We start from the raw sequence: 19,487 nt of genomic DNA on the forward strand, positions 1-19,487 counted from the left end.
CAGGGGGAGGAGGGTTTTGTCCTGATTATCATGAATTAAACCAATCAATCCGAGATACCTGAGTAACACTCAGTACATCATTTTTCCAGCAGTAATCCCCATGGAACATATTCTTCTCTACATCTTACCCTTCTGAGCAATGGAACAAAACACAGGGGATATGGGAGATGAATTCCCCCATCACCCTGAACTAGATCTAAAACACAGTACGTCTCTTTGCCAAACTGGAATCACAGAACTTTGGCATGGATTGTGCATCATGTGCCCATTTAGATCATCTCCTACTTCTCTAACAGAGATGGTATTGAGATCTCACAAGCCAGACCAGAGGCAGAATGTCCTCAGAGTCAGCCTTTGCGCGTGACTCTATGCCTTATAGGATAAGCTCATTTACCTACAGGTCGATCCTGCTCCTTCCTTGCCACCCACACACAGGCGTTTTGGCAATGACCAGGATACCATTTGTTTTGGGGACCAAAGCTGATGCTTCCCACTCCTTCCAGAATATGGGTGCACTACTGGACTGCGTTAGCCTCATTCACGTGAACTCAGCACTGCACTGGGACAAAGGGCAAAGCACCACTGATCTTGCAGATCACATCCAAAATTCAACAAGGGCAGGACAACGAACGGAGACTCCCAGCGAGTAAGGTAATGGAGAGAGTGAGCTTGATATATAAATCTAAGGATTCCTGAAAGTGAAAGCCCTGTAGGTAAGAAGGTCCAACCTTCTTCACCACATTATCTACTTGTTCTGCCACTCTCATTAACCTTCATTAGCTGGAGCACAGAATATAACATCAGGGAGGTTATGGTACATGCTTTTTTAATGGGTTAGGCTACAGCTGGAATATTGTGAACACTTCTGACTGCCACTCTGTGGGAAGGATGTGATTGCACTGGAGACGGTGCAGAGGAGACTCGCTAGGATGTTGCCTGGGATAGAATGAGTCAGTTAAGAGGAGAATCTGGGTTTGTTTTTCATGGACCAGAGGAGGCTGAGGAGCAACTAACAGAACAGCCCAAAATCAGTAGGGACATACACAGGGCAGATAGTCGGAAATTATCCTCCAAGGCCTCACTCGGAGTACTGTAAGCAGTTTTGGGCCCCTTATCTTAGAAAGAATGTGCTGACACTCGAGAGGGTTCAAAGGAGGTTCATGAAAATGATTCCAGGATTGAACGGCTTGTCATATGAAGAGCATTTGATGGCTCTGGGCCTGTATTCAGTAGAACTCAGAAGGATGAGAGGTGACCTCATTGAATGGTGAAAGGTCTTGATAGAGTGGATATGGAGAGGATGTTTCTTATGGTGGGAGAGTCCAACACCAGAGGACACAGCCTCAGAATAGCAGGGCATCCTTTTAGAATGGAGATGAGGAGGAATTTCTTTAGTAGTTTCCAACTGTGGCAACTTTGGAGGCCAAGTCTTTATGAATATTTAAGGAGAGGTTGATAGATTCTTGGTTGGTCAAGGGATGAAGGGATACTGAGAGAAGGCAGGAGATTGGGGCTAAAAGAAATAATGGATTGGCCATAATGAAATGGCAGAGTAGACTCAATGGGCCAAATGGCCTAATTCTGCTCCTATATCTTATGGTCTTATAATAGTGATATTCAAAGCAAGAGCACATACATTAGAGTAAAGGGGATTTACAGGGAATCTGAGGAATGGCTTGTAGCCAGAGGGTGGCTGGAATCTGCACTGCCTGAGAGGGTGGTGGAGGGAGAGTCTTTCACAAGATTAAAGAATTATCTAGATGAGCACTTGAATCACCAAGTCAGAAAAGGCTATAGCCCGAATGCTGATTTAGTGTAGATGGATAATTGGTATTCAGCATGAACACGGTGGGCCCAAAGGCCTGCTTCTGTCCTGTATGACTCTAAAACTTGCATAGTTTTACCAGCCATCACTGTGTTGGAAGCTGTCCTTGCGATTCTGTTTTTCTGATGGATGGACACCATTGTTCTGTGGAAAATCAAAGAGGCAGATTAAACTGATTGTTAGTGCAGCAAGAGAAGTGCATTGTTTATCGCAGAGGAGAGCATACAATGTCAAAGATTTAGACATTTGAAACCAAGAGGAATCAATATCCAGCCTAAAGAGAGACCTAGCTGAAGGGGAATTCTCCAAAGGCTGAATCAGTTCCATGTCAGACAGCCCTCAGATCTGCCGAATGTAATGGGGAAGGTGATTCTCATAACAAGAGGGGCAGAAATCAGAAGATTTCTGAGGCCCTGCATTTAAGGTGAAGAAGTAAAATATAAAGGGGATGTGTAGGGCAAATATTTTTACAGAGTGGTACATGCTCAGCTCGTGGTGATGGAAACATACACAAGTCACATTTACGAGGCTGCAAGATGGCCACGCAGCAAATCGAGAGAGATGGATTGTGTGCAGGCAGAAGCCATTTAGTATAATTTGGCATTATGTTCAGCAGTCATTGTGGGCCATAGGGCCTATTCCTGCGTGGTACCGTTCTATGTTCTATGATCTACCTGATTTTGAAATACTGGGCAGCTGAGGAGAGTTTGTTTCTATTACTGTAACACTGCAACTTGTTATGATTTGCACTTCACAGATGAAAAGATTGGTGGTGGCAGTTGTAAAAATAACACAAGAAAACAGGGGCAGGAGGAGGTCATGGCCTCATCATTCAATTTGATCATGCCTGATCCCTCCTGGCCTCTTTCATTCTCCACAGCCCTCACTTTCCAGTACTCCAGACATCTACCTCCGCCGTCAATACAGCTAATGAATTGCCTTCCACTTCCCTTTAGAACAGAGAATTCCAGAGGTACACACTCTCTGAAGGAAGATATTTCTATCCCCCTCAGTTTTAAGCTATTGGCCCTCTATTTTGTAACTATGTCCCCTTGATAGTGACTGTCCCACAGTTCAAGATCTACCCTTCAAGATTTTAAATATCTGAACTTTCCAAAGCCACTTTGAATAGAAATGTGGAGGTGTGAAGGATCATGGGGAGCTAACCATCACAGGAACAATGGGCAAAGTGGCCCCATTCCATATTATATGACACATTTTGCTCATCACTAATGGTGGTGCAAAAGCAGTATTCCAGTCAACACCCAGTCCACAGCTGAAGAGGACTTCAGAGTCACGGAGTTCCTCTTATAGGTATGCACTAAATTCCTCACTGACCTTTTTAGTAATATTTGTCCTTTCAAGCTTGAGATCTAGTGAGAGGGCAGGTGTACGGAGTTGAATGGGATCCAGGATCAGCCATGATGGAGCAGACTTGACAGGCTGAATGGCCTAATTTCTGCTCCTATGTCTTTTAGTCTTATGGCCTTGTTTTCAATCATCAGTGGGGGAGGGGGGGGGCGGTCAGACGCCAACAGAATATTCTACAAGGTGTGGTGGGTACATAATGGAATCCTAAACTTGTTGTCCTTACCTTTACATCTATTTCTACAGTATTTCAACCAGCAACAATATCTTGCTACTTCCTAAAATAGTGATAGATTAATATAGTATGGAGAGAGTAACTTGTGCCATTTTCAACAGCATCCTCCCACCAAACACACCTTTACCTCCCACCCCTACTCTCTACTTTTTCCAGGGATCACTCTCTCCGTGGATTACTTGACCATTCGACCCTCCCCCCAATCTCCCTTCTGGCACATCCCTCCTGGAACGGAACTAACAAGTGAGAGAACTGCTACACCTGCTCATTCACCTCCTCCCTCACTTCCATTCAGGCCCCAAACAGTCCTTCCGTATGAGGCAACAGGCTTCACCTGTGAATCTGGTTGGGGTTGTCTATTATTACCCAGTGCTCCTGATGCAGCCTCCTCTACATTGGTGAGGCCCGACGTGAATTTGTCAAGCAACTCCGCTCCATCCATCAAAAGTAGAATTTCCTGGTGGGCAACCATTTTCATTCCTGTCCCATCTCATGATGAGGCCACTTTCAGGGTTGAGGAGCAACACCTCATTTTCCATCTAGGCAACCTCCAACATAATGGCATGAATATCAATTTCTCCTTCTGGTAGTTCTTTTTCTGTTTTTCCTCTTTCCCTTCCTTCTTCTCTTTCTCCCTGGTCTATTCTCCTCTCCTATCAGATCCCTTCTTCTCCAGTCTACCTTTCCCACCCACATGGCTTCATTTGTCACCTTCTAGCTTACCCTCCTTCTCCTCCTACCTTTTGTATTCTGAAATCTTTCCCCTTCCTTTCCATCCCTGATGAAGGGTCTTGGCCTGAAACATCAACTTTCTGTAGATGCTGCCTGACCTGCTGAGTTTCTCCTGCATTTTGTGTGTGTTACCTTGGATTTCCAGCATTCATAGAATCTGCTGTGTTTAGTGTGGAAAGAGGCCTTTCAGCCCAATGCACTCATGCTAACCCAGATACCCATAGTTTGCCTCTGTTTGGCCCACAAACCCATCTAAGTGTCTTTTAATGTATTTATTGCACCTGCCTCAATCACTTGCTCTGACAGCTCACTTTGTAAACACTCCACTTCTGGATGAGGTAATTGCTCTTCTAACTCCTGTAATGTTTAATGGTCCAGGTCTTCATGGTAAGTGCTGGAATTTCTGAACAGAACCATTGGCATTATCCAATAGAAAGAAATCTATTTGTGCACTGTCCCAGTCCCTTCCACAAACTCAGAATACAGAGTAAAATCTTGCACAGTTTGGCCAATATTCATCTGGGATATTGTCTCTCAATCTCTGAGCCAGGTTAAATGGAGATCTTAGAACACAAAATTAGGAGGCAAATGAAATTTAAGCATAAATTATCCTAATGAGGCTTAATATTTTCAATTATCCATGTATTTTCAGTTAATTGAGTAAATTTTGAGTAATTTGTATATTTATTTATTTGTGTTGAAGTAGTTATCTCTGTACCACAAACTATTAAATTACTCTCAAGTATTTTAATAGCTGGCAAAGTGATGGGGTGGATATTTCCTGGCTGTTAAAGCTTTCAGATGCATTTTGTGAAGTACTGATATGACATCCTTCTGCACCACAGGTGCTGCTGTTCCCCACTTCTTACTGGAGGAAGGACATACAAAGCCAGTGATGCCAGACCTCAGCATCTAGACAAGAGAAATAGAGGCATAGGCAATGATTCAGGCCTGTCCCAATACGGCTAACCTATTTCCGTCAGGCAAGTGCAAGAAGATCCCTGGGTCAAGTTGCAAATACCTATTGACCCGTTAGGGTTTGTGCAATGTTGAGGCATCCACTTATACTGAGCTATCTGGGACTGATAGCAACTTATTCTCTACATTTGTAATGCTAACATACTGGGGATCTGCATGGCTGGTACTTATATGTTTATTAACAGGCCCAGAATTTTCGAACCCCGAAGAGTAACAGGTGGTCACTTACTGATACCTAATTTTTATGTGCAAATCGGGCTTGATTATATTTGCTTTATTTAGTTTCGTATCGGTCTAAATAGAGACAGGGATTAAGAACAGAACTTCAGCATAATCCTATTGACCTAATTAATACAATTTGCATAATGGTGGAGCAACTACTAATCGGTTTCTGAAAGCATTTTAAAGATCAATGTCGTTTTTACAAGTTCATGCAAATTAATTATCATGCCTTCTTCCTGTTCCTACACATATAAACAAAGGGGGTTATCTGTAAACAGTTGTTCTGTCCTTCACTGCAGCCCAGTATCACAATCGGAAAAAAATTAACTGCTGGAGAAACTCTGTGGATCAGATGGCATCTGTGGAGGTAAATGGTTGGTTGACATTTTGGGTCAAGATGTTTGGGTCAAGAAATGGCCGGTATAAAGAGATGAGATGGAGGACTGAGGCAGGAGCTGACAGATGATAGGTAGAACCAAGTGAGGAGAGAGATGTCGGGCAGATTGGCTCCACCTATCACCTACCAGCTCCAGCCTTACCTCTCCCTCTCACCTGTTTACATTGGCTATCTACCCTCTGGTTAGTGCAAAACTAAGTCTGCAGTGATATCTGAATGGCTGAGTTAAACATTCTGTTTCAATGACACATTGCCCGTGCTTGGCTTGCATTTGTAATTCAATCATTTGCTGGGTGGCTGCATTTCTGATTTACAAACTGTCTGGATTATGAACGGCTCTGAGGAACTGTAGCCTGTCATAACTAGAGGGCAGCTTTTGTATGCCTTTAGAGATGACTCACTAAACCTTGAATTTTTGATGAGATTAGAGAGAGAGGTCATTGTCATCTGCTTCATGCTGGCAGAGTTCACCTGAGAACATCTGACACTTTGATCATCCACTGGTAGATTTTCCTCGTTCGCTTACCTCACTGGGATCTTCAGGGCATCCTCTTGGGGTCTCATCCTCAAGTCCTTGTGAATTTCTCTGCTGGCACTGTATCTCTGTGAAAGTGAAGAATGTACCCTCCTCAGCTTCACCCAATGTTAGTACAAATATATGTTATGATAAACCATACACAACAAAATTGCAAGTAGTGGAAATACTGTCAGTGAAAATAGCTGAAAATCATAAATCTCTATCCTATGAGTCATGGAATCAGATCTCAGTTGCTACACACACTATGGGCCGAAGGACCTTTTCCTCTGCAGTACTATGGCTGCAGTTTGACAGAAATGGTCAAGATGAGGGTCAGTGGCAGATATTACAGATAGATTTTGATAGTTTTCGTTACAGATTTTATTGAGTTTACAGACCTATACTATCGAATTGAATGGACTCCGAATTCTATGTAAAGTGAGGTGGTACACCCAACTAAACAGAAAGGCATTTGCACCTGATAGTGTCGGCAAACCCACCGTAGAGCCTGATTCTCTTTGTTGGCTCTCTACCCTTTGTTTTGTTATCCTGCAAAGCCAGCTGGTTCACATGCACAAAAGCAAAACTCTGAAGGTACAGAAAATGCTGGAAATGTTCAGGCCGGACAGTATTCACACAATGCCCTATTGTGTAGAGTTAATACTTCCCCAGATTAGGTGTACCTTGATTTGTTGTGAATTTCCATCAATTTTTTAAGACTTCCATCATCTGTAAAATTTTACTTTTGATCAATTCATCAGAAAAAAACAGCACTGGAGATTTTTGATCACATGCAGTATAATTTCAGTCTTGCCACCTGCCACGTGGCAAAACCAGGCCTTACAGGGTTAAAAACAGGTCACTGTTGGCTTGTCTGCTGCACTGATGTTCTTGGTCCATAAAAGGTCTCCAGATTATCAAACACTGACCAAGATCTTTTGCATCCACTTCTGGTCACAAAATTTCAGGATGTGTGATAATCCCCTGGGCTGAACTTGGGCCTGTTCCATGCTACAATAGCCCAATGTCTGTGGATTCTTTCCCATTAGAACAGCACAGGCGGGGCCTGCCTGGGATAGCAGCAGGTAGCTATGGGAACACCAGCTGCCCTGGCAACATACAGTGAATGTCCAGGGTCAGCCTGGCACAAATGGACACAGCAGTTAACCTTTGCCCTGTAAATAGGGAAGTGTGATGAGTGTGAGTGCAAATGGGGAGATGATAGTGTGAACAAGGAGTGGGGAGATGGATGTCTACATGGGGGCATGGGTGGGGAGTGTGTGTGAACACAACAGGGTGAGGAGTGTGAATGTGTGGAGAAATGCCATTTTTGCACCCACTAGCTCTCTCAACATCAAGCAGAGTGCAGTTATATCTCCCCACCATCCTCTCCCCATGCTAATTCTCCCTTCTCCACATTGTTCGTGCCTCCTGGTTTTCCATCCAAATAAATTGTGGCTACAGCTTCAGAGTAGGATGTGAGCCAATCGGAGATCACATCTAGGAAAGAACTGGTGAGATGTAGAATAGATTTAGCTGCAGAGGACAAATTATAATCATTGAAATTAATGAAGGGGTTTTTAATTCTCCCTGTTAAAGAGATTCCCTTCCTGCATAAAACTGTATTTCTGTTACCTATTTCACAATATTTTCATATCAGATTTTACAAGCTCCCTTTCCTTACCAGGATATAATAATTTATTTTTGGAAGTCTTCATGGTACATTGCGTACTGTCCAAGTGCACAGGTGGCTTTCTGCTGATGGTCAACATCACTACACCCTGGGCTCTCCGCAGAATTTCAACAACTTGCTCGTGGCTCAGACCAGACAGATCCTCTCCATTTACCTGTGAAAAGAGCAGTGAAAGCTTAAGATGATGCCTTCTGGCTAAAGCATGCAAGAATATGTTACACTATCAGATATTGTTATCCCTCTTTCCTTCTTTAAGAATGTAGAATTGTGTTCTTCATTCTAATTTGTGTCTAGTCATTAGTTATTAGATACGCAACGGTGATTCAGCCCAATTTTAAAACTTATCTCATTACATTCCATCAAAATAAAATCTTCCCCAAAGTCACCTTCTGCAGTAACATGTTCAGATGGAACAAGTAATCTCAATGAACATGCATTATAGTTTTTAGCCTCTGGATCCCTCCGTTTTTTCAGCGCCAAACAATTATTGTCATGACTAGTCACTGTTGCATTTAGTCTCACAGCCAATATGCACTAGACAATTTTTGGAATAATTTTCAAAGAGCAAAGCTCAGGAGCAGGGTCTTTGATCCACCGTGTCTGTGTCGGTCATGAAGCCAACTGAAACCAATCCCATCTGCCTGCACATAATCCATTTCCTGCCATGCAGTGCCGGTTCAGGAGTCTGTCTAAATACCTCTTAAATGTAGCGACTGTTTCTGCATCCACCCCCTCACCTGGCAGCAAGTTCCAGTCAAATGCTGCTTAAAAGAAAACCTCCTTTGTAAATGTCCTTCAAACTTTCCCTTCTCATCTTAATCCTATGTCTTCTAATATCTGGCATCTTCACTTTGGTAAAAGAACCTACCTATCGTATTTATATCTCTCACAATTTTATGTTTATATAACAGATCACCTCTTGGCCTCTGGCACTCCAGAGAAAGCACGCTAAATTTGTATAATCTCTTCTTATAGGTAATACTCTCTAATCCTTGCAATATCCTGCTGAACCCTTTCTGGGTCCTCTACACAGTCACCACTTCCTGTCATATTGTGACCAGAACTGCACCCAATATTTCAGATGTAGCCAAAGAAAATTTTAATATAACTGCAACATTTCTTTCTAACTTTTTATACTCTGTGTTCTTTATACTACATTTACTGTATACTTTCCTCCTACATTTGTCCTCCCAGAATGCACCATCTCACACTTGTCCACATTAAATTGCATCTGCCAACTATAATTCCTTTGGCAATCTTCCTCACTATCTACAACTGCACCAATGTTTCTATTACTTGCAAACTTACTAATCAGCCAATTTACATTTTCATCCAGATCAGTTATATATGTATTAAGAACAACAGGTCCCTGCAGGAAACCACTGGTCACAGACCTCCAGTTAGAATAACTCCCTTTCATCACTACTTTCAGTCTTCTATGGATAAGTCATTTGCCAAATCACCATAAATCCTACGTGCCTTAATCAAAATGAACTGCAAAACAAAGTATTGGAGTTGGGACTATAGATGCAGCATTTTAACCTCATTCACAGTGTGGAGACTCCGTGCCTGCAAGGACAAAGCGTAAAAGGCAGAGCGGAAATTGAGGCACAATCTGTCACTGTAGGTTCTGTTAATGTGTTTAATATGAGTTCTGGGGATCAGAAGAACTGCAGACCACCACTATTACTCACAGAACAGAAGCATTTGGTCTTAAGGCTTCACAAAATGATTTTGAAGTAAAACTAAAAGATGAAAAGTCATGTAAATTTTCAAACACTGGATCAAGCAGAGAGTAAAAGCACAAATGCACAGCAGGCTTTAATAGTGCAGCACCAATTTGGCAAGAGATCAATGAAAATGGTAAATAAAGATCAAGGAGGCCTTGTGGACTGTCTTGGGGTATATAGCAAGGCATGTGAACCATACACACCGCACAGTGAGGAAAGGGATGCTGTTCACAGCCATTTGAGCCTCAGGCTGGAAGACTGCACTGGGAATGCAGAGGTACTGAATGCTCGGGTGAGGGTAGGCAAGGGAAACTGCAGAAGGAAACTCCTCTGTCAGTAGCTATGCAGAAAATTACAGGCACCTTGGTTGCAGAAGTAACTCAGAGTTTGAGATGACTGCAGCTGTCAGAGATCACCGAGCACAAATTCAAAACTAAATCATGGCCAGCGGGGAAGATTCAGGTGGAGGTATTTCCATTACCTGATGCCCTTATTCTTCCTAATGGTTGAGGTTGTGAGTTTGGAAGGTGCACTTGAAAAGGTTTAGGCATGTACTGTACCTGAATATGTTTTATGGACTGACAGACACTGCAAGGGATGTTTAGGTTGAGTGATTCAATAGCAAATAGTAGACTGCTTTGCCCTAGGTTGCGTTGAGTTCTTCCACATTCATCCCGATAGTACTGCCAAATTCTTGACCCCTTCATTCTAACTTTTCCATTATTGCCACTTCAGCATTTCTTTGTCCTCTACTTCAAATTGCATTACATTCCTCACACCATTCTGCTGTTTAGGCTTATTGCTATATATGTTGTACCATGTATACCTTTCACTCTACATGAACGAAAAGTGTCATTGCACCCTGGTGTAACGTAATCTGATCTGAATCTGAGTAGCTTGAGTATTATTGAATCTACATTCATTCAGGCATAGAGAGGGTTACATCGCATTCCTGATTTGATCCTTATAGGTGAGGGAAAGGCATTGAAATCTCAGGAAGTGTGGCACATAAACTGGATAACTAGCTCTGACCTGCTGTAATATACAGTCAGATTGTGCATCCGTTTTCTGGTCAATGGTGACCACTTCCCAGGATGCTGATGGTGGAGGACTTGGTGATGGTGTTGTCACAGCTGTCAATGAATGGTAGTCAGAGTTCTCTGGATGAGGGTGGTTATGGCCTGGCACAAGTTTATCAACAGCCAATGGTCACACACTGTCTAGGCCCGGCACATGCAGGAGTGGGCAGCTTCATTTGCTAAGGAGTTGCAAATAGAATTGAACATTGACCATCCCCAATTCTCACCTGAGGATGGAAAGAAGGATATACTGGCTTTGCAGGTGGTGCAGAGGAGGTTCAACAGATTGATTCTAGAGATGAGGGGGTTTGACTATGAGGAGAGATTGAGTCACCTGGGACTGTACCCACTGGAATTCAGAAGAATGAGAGGAGATCTCATAAAGCATATAAAATTATGGAAGGGATTGATATGATAGAGGTAGGAAAGTTGTTTCCACTGGTGGGTGAGTTTAGAACTAGGGGATGTAGTCTCAAGATTTGGGGGAACAGATTTAGGATGGAGATGAGGAGGAACCACTTTTCCTGGAGAGTGGTGAATCTGTGGAATTGCTACATTAGTAAATATATTTAAGACAAGGTTGGATAGATTTTTGAATAGTAGGGGAATTAAGGGTTATGGGGAAAAGGCAGGTAGATGGAGATGAGCATATGGCCAGATCAGCCATGATCTTGTTGAATGGTGGAGCAGACTCGATGGGCTGGATGGCCTCCTCCTGCTCCTATTCCTTATGTTTGTAAAGAAGATGATGGATGAAGCAGCTGCAGATGGTTCAGTCTAGGACACTGCTCTGAGGCACTTCTGTAGTGATGTTCTAAAGCTAGAATCACTGACCTCCAACAAAAACACAACCATCTTCAGTTGGGAGGTCATTGTAAATCACCCTTTGATTAGGCTAGGGTTAAATTGGGAGTTGCTGGGCTACATGGCTCAAAGGGGGCAGAAGACCAATTCCACGCTATATCTCAATAAATAGACAAAGTGTGATATCTCAGAAGACACTGAGTTTTACTGAGATAGGTGAGTAAGTTTGAGACTCAGCAATGGAACCTCAGGGAAGGAAGTCAAATCTGTAACCAGAAAAGGGGCTTAGCTCCTATCTGGATCATGTCAGAATGCCCATATTGGATCAGATGATCATGGCACAAGCTGTACTTTGGACACTGCAATTGCCCAACTGGGTGCAGCGGACTGCACTGAGATGTTGGATGGAATAATGAGACAGGGTCTAGTTGATAATGTTTCAACCCCAAGTTTACAAACAGTAGATTACAGTGACTATTCAAGATTCAAGATTTAAAATTGTTTAATGTCATTCCCATTACACAAGTGTAAAGGAGAATGAAATAATGAAATAGTGTTACTGTGGATCTGATACAAACCAAATAAGAACACAATAAGATGAAGAGCAAAAATAAAAAAAACAATAAACATAAATACGTAAGATCGCTTATATCCACAGATTGGTTGTATGTCCATAAAGTGATGCTGGACACAGGATTGTCTGTACATGAGATGACTCTGGCGGGAAATGATAAAGTAGTGGTACTGTGGGAATTGAAGGTGTTAATCAGCCTTACTGCTCGGGGAAAGTAACCGTTTTATGAGTCTGGTGGTCCTGGCGAGGATGCTACATAGCCTCCTCCCTGATGGAAGAGGGGCAAACGGGCCACAAGCAGGGTGAGTGGGATAATTTTTATTAGCCCTTTTTCAGTACCTTTCTGTATCTATGTCGTTGATGGTGGGCAGGCCAGTGCCGGTGACAGACTGGGCAAATTTGACTACCCATTGTAGTGCTTCTGTCCACCACAGAACAGTTTCTGTACTGTTGAAGCACGTTAGGATGCTCTCCACGGCACAGCTATAGAAGGATGTGAGTATCGACGTGTAAAGTCTGGCTCTCTTCAGCTTCCTGAGGAAGTAGAAGTATTGGTGAGTGTGTTTTGGGACCATGCGAGGTTATGCGAGATGCACACTTCCCTGGGTTTGAAACTGCTCACAGTTTTCTAGGGTATGAGGCCCTGTTTGATGTATTCATTACCAGTATAGCTCTAGCTCAATAGACAATAGACAATAGGTGCAGAAGTAGACCATTCGGTCCTTCGAGCCTGCACCGCCATTCTGAAATCATGGCTGATGATCTACTATCAATACCCAGTCCCTGCCTTGTCCCCATATCCCTTGATTCCCCTATCCATAAGATACCTATCTAGCTCCTTCTTGAAAGCATCCAGAGAATTGGCCTCCACTGCCTTCTGAGGCAGTGCATTCCAGACCCCAACAACTCTCTGGGAGAAGTTTTTCCTTAACTCTGTCCTAAATGACCTACCCCTTAGTCTCAAACCATACCCTCTGGTACTGGACTCTCCCAGCATCTGGAACATATTTCCTGCCTCTATCTTGTCCAATCCCTTAATAATCTTATATGTTGCAATCAGGTCCCCTCTCAATCTCCTTAATTCCAGCGTGTACAAGCCCAGTCTCTCTAACCTCTCTGCGTAAGACAGTCCGGACGTCCCAGGAATTAACCTCGTGAATCTACGCTGCACTTCCTCTATAGCCAGGATGTCCTTCCTTAACCCTGGAGACCAAAACTGGACACAATACTCCAGGTGTGGTCTCACCAGGGCCCTGTACAAATGCAAAAGGATTTGCATTTGCTCGGTAGGAGATTGGAGGTGAGCTGGAAGTGTGGTCAGTGGGATTGACCTCTTTGAGGAAATCGGTATGTCTGCCTCTTATTTCCTTTGTCTGTACACACACACAGCAAATGACCAAGAAAGCTAACATTGGCCCCCACGGGTCAAGGTAACAGATACTAACGGGAGACACAAAAGATGGAATCTGGAACAAAAGCAATCTGCTGGAGAAACTCAACAGGTTGAGCAGGACTGGTGGGTGGTGGTAGGGAAAGAACTGCTGGTGTTTCAGATTGAGACCCCGTATCAGGGTGTAAATTACAGAAACTGGAGAAGGATTAGGGAATCTGCTCCCCCCTGGTGGTGGTGTGAGGTTATAAAAGTCCAATCATAGATCACTGCCTAGGTCAATGATCCATGTTATACAGAGCCAGTAGAGGCCACAAACTCTCCAGAATCATGGCACCATTGCTTTGGTGTGTTGTGAGGCTGCCTCCAGCTATCATTGCTTCTTAATTTGTATGAGTTAAGATATGAGGTGTTGCAGGGACTTCCCATGAGGAAGAAACTATTGAACTGAACATGCCAATTAGGCATCTGAGACATTGATGGGACCTTCATTCAATGTCTCATTCAAATTATGGATGTTTTTCCGTACTGCTAGAGACCAGCTTAGACTTCAAAGCTCTGGGGTGGGATCTAAGCCTATGGTGCCCCTGAACAGTGGCACAAGTGCTATACAGGTCCCAGATCAGAATTTGATGCCCTTGCACTCCAAAGCATACTCTTGCATTCTCTTTCTGACAGTGGGAATACAAAGGCAGTGACTCCAAGCCCGATCAGTTGGTGCACATGACGTAAATGCAATAAAAACCTGCAGATACTGAAAATCTGAAATAAAAACAGAGAGCTGTTGAAATACTAGGCAAATCAGGCAGCATCTATGGAGAGAGAACAGAATTCATGTTATGAATCAGAAACTTACTGCCGTTGGTATTGATCAGTTTCTAACCAATAAAAACAGAAAATTCAGGTTGGGCAGTATCTGTGGAAAGAGAAACAGTTATGTTTTAGACTGGAGACCATTCTTCAGAATGGGACAGAGTTAAAAGAAAAGGTAATTGTAAATTGAAAGGAAGATGGTGGGAGGGACAGCTAGGACAAAGATAGGGTAAGACCAAACCAAATGGGTCAGTGAGGGCGGGTAGAAAGTTATCTATGTTGCTAATAACAGAGCTGTTAGACCATGTTCAGGAGGCCCTGGCTAGACTGATGCAGAGAGAGAAAAAGTGAATCATGAATACAGATGGATGATTGGCAGTTCTGATAGGGGCACTGTCTTGTGTTACTGCTGGATGAGATGCCTGTCTTCAAACAGTGATGACACCTCCAATACAGGAGTGTGGCCTTTACATCCAATTCTCAAAATAGGGTCCTGAAGCTCCCCAGCTTTTTCACCCACATGTGAGGGTTGCTTAAAGCCTGTTGGTGTAAGTGGAGTGGTAGGTTAGTATGAACAATTATCAGAGCCCCAGAAGGTAAGGCCAACTTTGTAGCAATCCTTGCTCTTGAAGGTACACTTTCAGCTTTTGATATGCTTGCCTTCAAGTCATTTCCCACAATCCCCTTGGTGCCACTTAATCTCTCTGCTGACCCTGTTGTGACTGTAAGGGAGAGACCTTTACTGATTTTTTTGTGGATGTCAGTGATGCAGTTGTTTAACATCAAACAGATCAGAAGCACTAGCTGCAACATGCGATTAACAGTTCCCAACCTCTCCCTCAAACTGCAAGGCTGTTACTCTCCGTATTAGTTCTGACCTAATGTGTGGGGGATAGGATGGGGGTGGTTGGGGTGGCAGGGATATGGAGAGAATTAGTGACAGAATAAATTCTGCAGATGCCAGAAATCTTGAGAAAAACACACAAAACCATGGAAGAACTCAGCAGGTCAGGCAGCATCTGTGGAGGAAAAAGAACAGTTGATGTTTCGGGCTGAGACACTTCATCAATACTGTTCAGAAATTGGCATTAAAAAGACAAATTAGCTTTATTTGTCACATGTATAATGAAATATCGGAACATACATTGAAGTGCGTTGTTTACATCAACGACCAACAGTCCAGGGATGTGCTAGGGACAGCCCACAGGTTTTGCCACACTTCTCACTTCAATACAGCATGTCCAAACTTTACTCATCCTGACCCATACATGGTTAGAATGTGGGAGGAAACTGACCACCCGGATGAAACACATAAGGTCACGGGGGGAATGTACAGACTCCTTACAGACAACGACAGGAATTGAACCCCAATCGCTGGCTGTAAAACATCAAGCTAACTGCTGTGCTATGTTGCTGCCCTGATCACTTCCTTCTAATAGATGCTGCCTGACCTATGTTCCTTCAGCATTGTGCGTGTGTGTCAACGGGAAAACAGTACAGTCTTGCAGGCTTTGGATTCATTGGCAGGTTTCAGCCTGAATCCTGAGGTAGACCATGATGCACCAGGTGTTGGAACAACACATGTGGTGAGAGCAAGGATATTTCCATCCATTGTATCTAAATATCCATTGGGAAGCTGGGCACAGTATCTTCAATGGAAACAAAGACTGGAAGAAAACATCTACCAAGTAAAGTTCCTCCTTGGGCCTCTGAACTGGGCTTCTTGCCCTGTTGTAGCTCAGTCATATGATTACAGTTGTGGTTACCATTGCAGGCCATCATAAGCTGATATTGTCTGGAATAACTAAAGTTGAGTCAAGAGGGCAATTCAACCTGAAGGCCCTAATTTTAGTTATGATAAAACTTGAATTGTATACAGCTTTAATGCAAATCATCCCAAGCTATTTCACATCGGTGCAATTAACCCAAATTTGATACAGTCATACAAAAAGAATTGTGAATAACGAGCAATAAGTTACGTGTTAGTTATAAAATTATGAGAAACCAAGTAGAAAAGTGGTATCTTTATCCCAGGGACATAATGTCTAATTCTACAGGACATGCATTTAAGGTAAAAGGGATACATTCAATGATGTGCTGGGCAAGTTTTTTTTACACAGAGAATGATATGTGGTTACAATGTGTTCCTAGGGATGATGCTGGAGGCAGATAGGATAAAGGCATTTAAAAGTTTCTCAGAGAGGTACATGAACATGCAGAAAATGGAGGGATATGAACATTGTGTAGCTAAGGGCTTATTTGATTAGATGCCATTAGCGTTTTCAGTACAGCACAACACTGTGTGCTGAAGGGCCTGTTTGTCTAATGTACTATTCTATGTTCTATGGAACCTAGTCAAATGATAGGTTTTGGGGATGTCTCAAAAGAAATGGAGGGAGTTAGACAGCTTGGGCTGTAAACACCTAAAAGGTGGCCCATCAGTTTGCATCTGCCCCATTCTATAGTGTATCAGTCACTAAGTGCTCCTTCCTCCCACTCGGTAACGTTGCATGATGCCAAACGGATTATCTAGGACGTTGTTCAAATGGGGCTGTATATAGAGTTCTGCTCTCCTAAAGATAAAGAATATTTCTGAATATTGGTCACCTTACAAGGCATTAGAGTGTGATGGGACGCCTGGATGTGAAGGCGTGAATGAGTGAAAGATTAAGGAAACAAAAACAAAAAATCTCTGTGCCCTGTTGCCTAGTGTTAAAAATCTCCTTTAACATCTCCACACAAGAAGCCAAGCCCATTTGTGTTCCACTTAAAATTCACAGAAATCATCAACCAGCACATACCGAAGAGCCACTCATGAGGTAAAAGCACATGTCTCACTCATGACATATGACATGTAACATTTGGGATCCTTCCATTGGCAGTGCATGCAGTATTTGACTTCTGCCACATTTATTGAATCATATTGCTTTGGTAACATTATATTGAGTCCACAACATGATGAGCACTAAAGGGATGAACTGTTTTCGGAGTGTGTTGCATTCTTTTGAGAATGAGCTTTTACAGAACTTAATAACTTGTTTTCTTCCTGCAAGGGGAACTGTAGATGTGACACAGCAAAACCGGAACATGAGGTTGTCCTGAGCTCAACCAGCAGCAAGTGTCCTCTTCAGCTGTTGCTGGGTCCAAGCCTTATCTTGACATTCTGCTCTTTAGTAGTCCTCATATTCATCCAGAGTGCTTCATCCTTCTCCAGTTCAGCATCACACAGTGGTGTTCTTCTTCCTTTGTTAATCTGCAGCCACATCAACTACCAGGTTGGTCTGCAGCAGGTTTACGGATCGCTAGTGTCGGGGTCTCCTGCCCCTACTTTTGAAATGTCTTTTGAATTCTGGACTATGGCCGAGAAATTTCAATAATGCCTCTACTTCCTGGGGAGGCTGAAGAAATTTGGCATGTCCCCTTTGACCCTCACCGGTTTTTATCAATGCACCATAGACTGCATTGGGAATTGGTAAAGCAATTGTTCTGGCCCTGACCACAAGAAACTGGATAGAGTTGTGGACACAGCTCAGAATAACATGGAAACCAGCCTCCCCTCCGTGGACTCTGTCTACACGTCTTGCTGTCTCAGTAGAGCAGTCAATCTAATCAAAGACACCACCTGCCCTGGACATTCTATCTTCTTCCCTTTCCCATTGGGCAAATGCTACAAACACTTGAAAGCACATACCACCAAGCTCAAGGACAGCTTCCTCCCAACTATTATAAGACTCTTGAATAGTTCCCTACTATGATAAAATGGACTCTTGACCTCAGTTTACGTTGTTATGATCTTGCACCTTAGTATCTACCTGATCTACACTTTTTTTCTTGCAGCTGTTACACTTTATTCTGTTTTCTGTTACTGTTTTATTTTGTTCTACCCCAATGCACAGTGCAATGAACCGGTCTGTATGAACAATATGCAAGCCAACTTCTTCACTGTACCTCTGTACTTGTGACAATAATAAACTAATCCCAATTCTACATGGTTCTCTCACATAATCCCTGGCACTGGGACTATCCGATTTGCTACACTGAGCAATTTTAAAAAGTACTGCGTAAAATCTTCTTCAAAAAACATGAAAACTGTAGCACTGATGTCAAATCAGTGAAAACTAAATGTTTATTTGATATATTCTGCATCAGGGACTCCTTGGAAATCTGCATTTTTTTGTTTGCTGCTAAAAGTGAACATTAAGCACCGGAGTGAATGTAATTTTACTGCTCACTGCCGGCTGCTGGCTGGAAGAGAGCGTGTGATCAAGGATTGAAAAAGTTAATTGACTTTAAAGGGTTCAAATGTGTGGCACAAATTGCTCATGCTGTTCATTGTACAGACCTTTGAAACTCTAAGGATCAGATGACATTGAACTCTGTGATCATGATTAATGAGCATCTAATTTCCGTGTTCCAAGCTCCAATGTGGTTTAATACGTAATCTTGGGATATGAGATAAGGAGCTGAAAATTCCCAGTGCTTAAACTGCCTGCAGACAACATAGAAGCTGCTTCTTCTGTATGCCTAGAATATAGTGGAGAAGGCATAGATGCATACTGACCTGGATGAACCATAATGATCATGTTGAATGAGGCAGAATGACTGTCTCCTTTTTCTATGTTTCTATATTTCAATGCATCTACGTATCAGTATAGTATTAAATAAATATGCCCAATGTCAATCTCTTGCTTATAATGGTTAAAAAATATTTACCAAAATTAAACAGCAATCAACATTGTGTCTCTGATAAACACAAGAAATTCTGAAGATGCTGGAAATCCAAAGCAAAGCACACAAAATGCTGGAGGAACTCAGCAGGTCAGGCAGCATCTATGGAAATTAATAAATAGTTGATGTTTTGAGCCATGACCCTTCTTCAGAAAGAAGAAAGAAGATGACAGATTTGAAAGGTGGGGGGAGGAGAAGGAGGATAGCTAGAAGGTGATAGGTGAAGCCTGGTGGATAGAAAAGGTAAAGGGCTGGAGAAGAAGGAATCTGAAAGAAGTGGAGAGTGGACCACGGGAGAAAGGAGACCCAGGGGGAGGTGATAGGTAGATCAGAAAAAATAAGGACCAGAGTGGGGAATAGAAGAAGAGGGGAGGGGCCGTGAATTTTTTTTTACCATAAGGA

General features: G+C 42.8%; 1 protein-coding gene across 6 annotated transcripts in view; it reads right to left on the reverse strand.

The window, feature by feature from the left end:
* The window catches only part of LOC132378980 (tyrosine-protein phosphatase non-receptor type 13-like), a 411,889-nt gene that overhangs the window by 39,904 nt on the left and 352,498 nt on the right, over window positions 1–19,487 (reverse strand). For all 6 annotated transcript variants that reach the window (XR_009507250.1, XR_009507249.1, XR_009507251.1 and 3 more), the window contains exons 39-41: window positions 7,959–8,121; window positions 6,284–6,360; window positions 1,905–1,969 (exon numbers count right to left, since the gene is read on the reverse strand). Coding sequence is in view for 3 of the 6 variants with exons in the window: in XM_059946390.1 (XP_059802373.1) it covers window positions 1,905–1,969; window positions 6,284–6,360; window positions 7,959–8,121 (305 nt within the window). In the remaining 3 variants the exon portion in view is untranslated. The remainder of the gene's footprint in view (window positions 1–1,904; window positions 1,970–6,283; window positions 6,361–7,958; window positions 8,122–19,487) is intronic.

The sequence above is a fragment of the Hypanus sabinus genome, chromosome 21 (genome assembly GCF_030144855.1).
Source record: "Hypanus sabinus isolate sHypSab1 chromosome 21, sHypSab1.hap1, whole genome shotgun sequence".
Classification (NCBI taxonomy): domain Eukaryota; kingdom Metazoa; phylum Chordata; class Chondrichthyes; order Myliobatiformes; family Dasyatidae; genus Hypanus; species Hypanus sabinus.